The 8,326-nt window shown below is 37.6% G+C and overlaps 1 protein-coding gene across 1 annotated transcript; it reads left to right on the top strand.

Moving 5' to 3' along the window:
• FABP7 (fatty acid binding protein 7) lies at positions 1,317 to 5,391 on the top strand. Its single transcript, NM_001025229.1, is given in 4 exon segments — positions 1,317 to 1,469; positions 1,931 to 2,103; positions 2,727 to 2,828; positions 5,024 to 5,391. Coding segments are annotated over 4 exon segments (399 nt in total). The 5' UTR covers positions 1,317 to 1,396; the 3' UTR covers positions 5,075 to 5,391.

Below are 8,326 nucleotides of genomic sequence, written 5' to 3'. Positions count from 1 at the left end.
TAAGACCCCACAGTAGAATCATAGAGCCTACAGTTGGAGTAAGATGCACTCTGAGCCCTGTCTCTTGTCTTTATTTGGTAAGGACAGAAGCTGGAAAGCAGTGGATTGAGGTGGAAATGGAGGAAAGAGGGAGGAGAGCAAGGGTTGCAAAGTCAGATTCCCCTGATCTCTCCTCATGAAAATGGAGGAACTTGCTTTTCACTGGTGGTCTACACTAGTAAAGCAGGAATATGCTCTGAGTAAAGGAGAGTGTGAGTCCTCTAAATACTTTACTTAGAACCTTGGAGCTATCTTGCCATTTTTGAGATGCCCTAAACCAGGACAAACCCGATTCAAAGCTCTTCTGATTTCCAATGTAGCTTCCATTCCTGCCTTCCCCCCATGCTAACTGGCAACTTGTAATCAGATTGTATCTATGAAGATGCAGCCTCAGGGCATTAAAAGGTTCTATAGGGCAGCTCATTTAAAAATCTTACCAAATGAACTTCTGTCCCATTTTCCCACATGGATTCTATAATCTGTTGAAGGAGAAGGAAAAGAGAACATGCTTTGCTTTATTTTTGTAGCTCATTAGTGAATCCTAACCATACTCACCCTTAGATACCATTTCCATTTCATTCTGGTTCTTAAATTCTTAGAAAAGGACAATGGAATCTTTAACTTCACTTAGTTTGTGTTGGGAAGAGGCCAAAATTAAAGTGCCATTAACACTCAGCTGGCATAGCCTTCTAGCAGTACAATCTCTAGGAGGCATTTGCACCTCCTCCTCCTCCTCTTCCCCTAGTTTGGCATATTCTAGCTCGTGTTTTGCTCTCCCTATAAATATGAGGGAAAAAAGACACTATTCAGCCTCCTTTGTCTGAAAAGTCTGGCATTTCAGTGCTTTTCCTTAAGGGGGGTCCTCATTTGTAACCAGCTTTGCCATCAACGGAAATCAATCTGAATGTCCTATTGTGCATTTTTTTCCTTTCTTCACAGTTCGAAATGGCTTTTGCCAAGTTTTCGAGCTGAACCTGAAAGACCCTCTCTCATTTTCCGCTCCCTGCCTCCAGCTCCATTGAATCATAGCAGAGATTTCTCAGCAGAAGGGCTGCAGTGTGGGGTTGGGAGGAACTCGACCTACTCTGCTAACCCAGTGGCCTGAGCCAATCACAAAGAGGATTGGAACCTCGCTGAGCGCCCCCTTCCCACCCCCTCCACTGGCAACAGCCTCCTGTAAAGACGGACTGTTTGCAATTCAAATCCTTGGCTTTCTGCCCGCCTCCTTTCTAAATAAGAAGGCTAGAGCTGCTGCGAGGTGCAAAAGGGTCTTCTGAATTGCAGTGGCCATAAGATCTGAAGATTCTCGCCTCTGCCTCTTTAACCTGATTCTGAAGCTAAAGGGATTAGGGCAAGGATGGTGGAGGCTTTCTGTGCTACCTGGAAGCTGACGGACAGTCAGAACTTTGATGAGTACATGAAGGCTCTAGGTAGGTAAAAAATAAGATGTGCTGTTCTCTTCTTAACCTGAGGCTTCAGACACTTGAAGATTCCTTTTCCCGCCCAACAGATTAGCCAGAGACAAAAACATATCACATTGACATAATCGGGTGCTAGTCTGTGCATTTTCCACGGGATGGATTTTTAAATATGGCATTTGCCTGCTTCCTTGCCTAGGGCCAAATAACAGAGCATTTCGAAATCCGTGGAGGACATGAAGCTCTGATGTCTTTTTCGATTTTCTCCAGCATCCACTTACTATTTATGCATCCCGATAAGCATCCACTTATTGTTACAGTTCAGGAGTTGTCTTGCATGATTAATGAGCTAAGCATACTCTAATGAAACTTACGCTTTAGGACGTGAATTCCAGAATAGGAAAGTAGATTCCTGCTTTGGGGAACTATTTTGGAGGTTGGAGCTGACTGTATTGCTTCCTTTGCTACTTTAGGTGTGGGCTTTGCCACTAGGCAGGTGGGAAATGTGACTAAACCAACGGTGATCATCAGTCAGGAGGGGGACAAGGTAGTGATCAGGACTCAGAGCACATTCAAGAACACAGAGATTAGTTTCCATTTGGGAGAAGAATTTGATGAAACCACAGCAGATGACAGAAACTGTAAGGTAAGGAGCCACTCCTTTTCTGGGATGGGGATGGAGAGAAGAGAATAAAGGAGAGAGTCCCAAAGTTTCTTTTTTCCTAGATGATGGAAAGTGAAAAGTGTTCTCGGTATTTCACTTCAGAGAGAAGGACCCTGGGTTAATTTTGCCTGCTAGTGTTCATAGCTTACATTCTGAACAGTGGCTACCTGCTCTTGATCAAATCTTATTTACCATAGGTTTTTCTCATTTTATATCAAGCCTGTATTTCAGAAAGTATTGGATAGTGTTCATTTGAAAGAAAGATTGTGTTTTGTTAAATGCAATCTTTTGCTTCAGATTGACTAAATCAATAGCTTGCCTCATTTTAAGGCTTTGTTTATAGGAGTAGGATGGTTAGTCAGCACTAGTTCAGAGTCTTTATTTGTGGTATGTAAATCTTTGCATCTGGATGTACACATTGCAATCAAATTATGAATTGCTAGAGTTTTCATGAGAATGACTCTGGAAGCAACAGGAAATAGTAAAAATGTGATAATTACTTGATCACTCTTCAATTATATTACTCTCTTAGAAATAATTTGATTTCCATATCAGGAATCTTATCAATATCTATTGCTATATTCTGCTTTTGCTCTTGGTGTCAGTCTGTTGTTAGCCTGGATGGAGACAAACTTGTTCATGTACAGAAGTGGGATGGCAAAGAAACAAATTTTGTAAGAGAGATTAAAGATGGCAAGATGGTCATGGTAAGTAAGAGCAATTTCCTCTTTCTTCTTTCTTGTCCCCTTCCTCAACCCTTTCATTGTCCCCTTCCTCAACCCTCAACATTTCCCATCTCCTTCCCTGTCCCTCCCTCCTTTTGTCCCATCTCTCCTACTTTAATAACATTAAGTCATTAGCAAGGTTCTTTAATCATGTGTAAAACAAGAGAAATAAAAATATCTTAGCTAATGTTTCATCCACTCTGCTTCTCTTATTAAAGAAAAAGAGAAAAATGCTACTTACATATAGTTTTTGAAAGTTGCCACTGATTTAGCTAAAACTGCATCAAAGAAAACAGTTTTTGTTGGGTTCCTGTGAATGTCTAATCCTCAAATGCAATCTAAATATAAAATCAATCATTATGAAAATAGATAAAGATGATATTATGCTATCAAGTTTGGTGAATCTCAGAAAAATTACTTCATAGCTTCTAAAATAAATAACAAATCTTTAAACATTTTATATTTTGGTTTTTATAAGGTTATACAAGTTCAGTGCAGATGGTTTCAAATATAACTATAAAGTATAACAAAAATATAAAAATCCTTTATAATATCCCCTCATTTTGATATTACTTCCTTTCAGTCTTTCTTTTTAATTCATAACATGACCTGAAGACAGTCTGTTCAATACTGGATAGTCTTGTAAAAATCATAAAATGAAAAATAATTTAAAATAATTTCTCTAATGATGGAATAACATCATAAAAATGTTATGTTTTAATCAAGCACCCCATACCCCCCCTGTTTTTTTGAGCTGAGTAATGGAAATTTGATGACATTGAAGCAATCAATTCATCATTTTGGAGTTGTTTTTTTTTTTTTTTTTAGGTGGTTGTTTTAGATATTACTAAGGTAATAGGAGGAAGGGTTTTTGTTTTGGTTATTTAAGACGATTGATTGACTAGTTTTCCTTCTCCTTCATTTGACTAGCAGCTGTTCTGGATTGAGATAGGGGTTTACATATTCACACTTCTTTTCTTGGGTGGAAGTGGGAGTGGGGGACAGAGGGACAGTTTTCCTTTCATGTTAGTGAATATTTGCCCACATTTTCCTTCAGCAGTCATCATCAAAAAACTAAAAGATTTATTTATAAAAGATTCAATCTGAAGTTCTCCTTTATGCTTTTATAATTCTTTTTTTCCTGAATACACAAGAGTAGATAGGTCAGTGTGGGCATGTAAGACTAATCAGGCAAGACTGAGTTCAAAAAAGGAAATGAAAATAATGGATGACAAGGGCACACCAGTCACAGGACTACATAAAAATGATGAGCACTAACAAAACACTAAATTTTGTAACCAGGATTTATAGCAGTTCTTCAAATTGGATTTGACATAAGAGCCCATGTTGCTACATTAGAGCCACCTTACCACCAAGGGTCACACACGCTGAAGCATGACAACCAAAGCAATGAAAATATTTGTACGTTCACTTTTCCTTGCTGATGGTTGAACAAATCATTCCAAATACCATTTGTCTAAATAATTTGGATTTTCTAAATACCCTAGAAATGTATCTAGGTCATGAATTAAATATTATGACAGTTCTCTTGTGTCTCATTGGGGTTAAGGATCTGGCATCTTCGCTGCTGTGGCTTAGGTCTCTGCTGTAGTGCGGGTTTGATCCCTGGTCCTTGGAAATTCCACATGATGTGGGCTTGGCCAAAAACAAAAAGAAAAGATAACTACTATGAAAAGCTACTATAAATTTCATATACTTTTAAAGCAGAGAGCTAATCTTCCCTAATTACCCTGATAATTTAAGGCAAATAGAATTCTTTCAACCTGAATCTAGATAGTTAATTTCAGTTTTCACTTCATTTTCCTTTAGAGACATGAGCTATGTATTCACATTATTCACTCAACAAATATTGGAGTTCCCTGGTGGCTCAGTGGATTAAGGATCAGGCATTTTCACTGCTGTGGCTTGGGTTGGTGCTGTAGTGCAGGTTCAAGCCATCACCCAGGAACTTTCTGATGCCACAGGCTCAGCAACAAAACAAAACAAAACAAACCCTCAAATATGAGAATTTCTTCTCTTTCTTAAAGATGAAGAGCTTACTTACCCAGCATTTAATGTTTGTAAATGCCATTCTTTTGTGTAATACTTAAAATTATGTATATTCAGCTACTGACGTTCCTGTGTGAAAAGACTTGGTTATCTTTTGAATCTTTCAGACTCTTACTTTTGGTGATGTGGTTGCTGTTCGCCACTATGAGAAGGCCTAGGAAGCTTCCTGATCTGGGGACGGAGAAGCTCTACAATCTTTCTGTTTACTCAAGCCTCAGTGCTACACGGCTATTACAGCATAGCTGATCACTAATTAGAAGGTTATCCTTGGTGTGGAGGTGGAAAATGTGATTTAAAACCTTGTTTTAAAAACTGGTTACTACGTGCAATCAAAACCAATTTTGATCTGCAGATTTAACACATTTTATAATTCACATTAAACTTTTCAGTTTTTTTTTTTTAAATATAGAAGTGGATACATTCTATACTTTCCACTGGAATGCAAACCACGTTGGAATAAAAATCTTAGACCCATGAGAAATTTTGTTTTTCTTTTTTAATATCACTAATCTGGCTGGGAATTGTATACAGAGTTTTAAATAAAAATAGCCTTTTATGGCATAAAGTGAGGCAGGGAAATTTAGCATTTTAAATAAAACATTAACTTAAAAAACAAGCAGAAGCCTAGGGAAATGTGGAAATGCCATAGTTTTGGTTCAGACATCTAGAGAATTTGTGAGGATGAAATTCATTTGGCCAGGATCCAAAGGAGCTTTGTTATGGTGGGCTGGCCTGCACAAATAAAACAGGCAATCTGAAGAAGCAAGCTGATATACATGAAAATGTCTTTTTGAAAGGTAAATATAATCAAAAACTCATATAATCTAAATGTTATTAACTCAAGTTTCCTATGGAGAGGTATTAGGAAATGGGAGTGAATTTTAACCTGGACTATCAAGATATGTCTCCAGTTAGGTACACTGAATTGAACTAAGCCAATAATAGTGCTAAAGTGGATATAAGGGAGTGTGCAGCGTGTGCCTAAAGGCATCTGAAATCCTTTGTGAGTGGGGAGGGTGGAAGGCCTAGGGGTGGGGATGGAATTCCTCGATCAAATGAAAGTAAATATCTGTTTGTAAGTGGCTAAGTTTCCCATCTGTAAAGTACAAATAAATAATATTTTGTATTTCATTGTTTACAATACGCTTTTTATACATTGTCTCAAATGCACAATGTGAAGCAGGTAAGGCAGATTTTTTTTTTTTACTTTTTTGATGAAGAAATTAAAGATTAAACTCGTATGTCCAAGTTCTCTTAACTAGTGAGTAATACTGAGAACTGCAAACCTTGCAATTTTCCCCTTTCTTCCTCTCAAAAATTAATATTTTACCTAAGTGTTCCATTGAAACAAAAACATAAGATTTTATTTTTCCTGAATCATTCCTTAGGAAAACTTTCCTCTGTTAGCCTCTGTAAGGGGTGAGGGGGTGGCAGGGGAAGGGTAAATGTTTTTCAGGATAAACATGCAATATTTATTTTTAATTAATTGCCTATTTTCAGTAAGTTTCTGTAAGTTAGTTCAAGGTCCAGTTACCTTACAGATATAAGTATGAGGAAACTTCCTTCAACTTACACAATTCACCATAATGATACTATTACCTGACTACTGTATAACTTTAACTACTATAATAAAGAGTAGAGAAATCTAAAGTGCAGCTATAGAATTTAACACAGAATGTACAATTATTGTGAATGTCAAGATAAGATTGGCGCAGAAAAACCATCACTAAAACTAGAGTCTACCTTTGTGTACAAATGCATGAAACAGCAAAGAGAGGGCGATCCTTCACTTGCTCTGGAAGCCTTGTCTCTGCTTCTGGAGGAAGGCTGCTTTCTCTTGGTGATTTCAGCCTGTGCTCTAAGAGAATCATGGCTTCTGGCCTCTCTATTCTTAAAGACAGAGGGGCAAAGATAGGGATTCAGCTTTGGCCCATTATAATTAGGTCAAATAACCTCCTGACATTCATTTCCATAACAACTGTCTCACTGAGTAAAGGATGGAAAGGTTTTGGGACGGCCTACTGGGATGCAAAGTTACACTGGGTTAAGAATCAAGGGTTACAATAGTGGATGGATCAAATGCATTTTTCTGTTTCCTAAATGTTTACGATTTGTTGCAAATCATTTTCCTTCAACCCATACAGTAATATGCCAATGTACTAACTTTCCTGGTTTGCTCTTTTTGTTTATTAACACAGTTAAAAAGGAAAAATTACCAAGCCCAAAGTCAATTCGGCCAACTGGCCCTCGCTTCTGAAATTCAAGATCTCAAATATGCTAACCATGCTAAATGTTGTCTTATGACATCCAGTCATGGATTCCTGACCTTGAGTAAGGACTGGTTTCCAGCTTGTTACCAGTGTTGTCTCTCACCCAGACATAGCCTCACAGCAAATTATACCTACATTTGACACCTGGGGATCTACAAACACATGACCAGATGTGAGGTGTTCATCCAGAGATGTTAGGGCATGCAGTTTTGTGCTTCTTAGGGAGAGAGGGTATAAAGGAAAACCAAAGAATGCAAAGGGAGCAGAAGGGAAGATTGTGTTTCTATCTATTAACTCAATACATTGTCTTTTAAAAATTTAAGCATCTCTTGAGTTTCAAAATGTGTATGCCAAATTTTATGGTTACTTACTGATGTTCACAATCAATTATTACTTCACAACCAATTTTCTTCCAGGAAAGTTTATTGGAAATTAGAAAAAGAGTGAAAATTGCTATTTGTTCGATTTCAAAAAAAAAAAAATCTTTTTCCTTCCAAAATGTTTGTCCTAGAAACATGCAAGTTATTTTGCTGTCCTTAAACTTGTTCTCTCACATCCATTTCTCCCTGCCTTTTTTTTTTCTGCTCCATTTCCTCCACAGTCTAGAGAAACTCCAAAGTTTGTTTTTGTTTTTGTTTTTACATAATTGGAAAGCACTTTGGTTCTCCAAAGGCAATTGCATCATCCTAAAGCTGAGGCAGGACTTAAACAGCCCTGGAAGGACATTAAACAGAAAACAGAGGTGCCCTGATTCCAATTTCAAAGCCCCTTTCATGAGACACTTTCCCACTAAATTACACAGGATACAAAGTTAGGTTTCTCTGTTGGGAAACAAGTACACTTTAAAACATCCTTTATGAGGTTAGTAATTCTGGAGGGTTTTTTCTTCTTCAAAGGAATTCCAAGCCCTATAAATTTAAACTATATGCTTCTTTATCTTAAAGAGATCATCATCCTCATAAATGGTAATAGAAGGAACAGGGAACGCAAAGAAATTTGGGGATCTTGGCTACTTTGTCAGACTCTCCTTAAAAGTTCCTTGGAGAGTAAAATCAATCCGTTCTACATGTGATTTTAGTGCATCTCTGGAATGCATAGTATAGAGTTCTGAGACATTGCTCTAACTCAGTTGCAAAAACA

The sequence above is a fragment of the Sus scrofa genome, chromosome 1 (assembly GCF_000003025.6).
Source record: "Sus scrofa isolate TJ Tabasco breed Duroc chromosome 1, Sscrofa11.1, whole genome shotgun sequence".
Classification (NCBI taxonomy): Eukaryota; Metazoa; Chordata; class Mammalia; order Artiodactyla; family Suidae; genus Sus; species Sus scrofa.
Note: the sequence above shows the minus strand (reverse complement) of the source record. Positions and strands in the feature narration are given on the sequence as shown.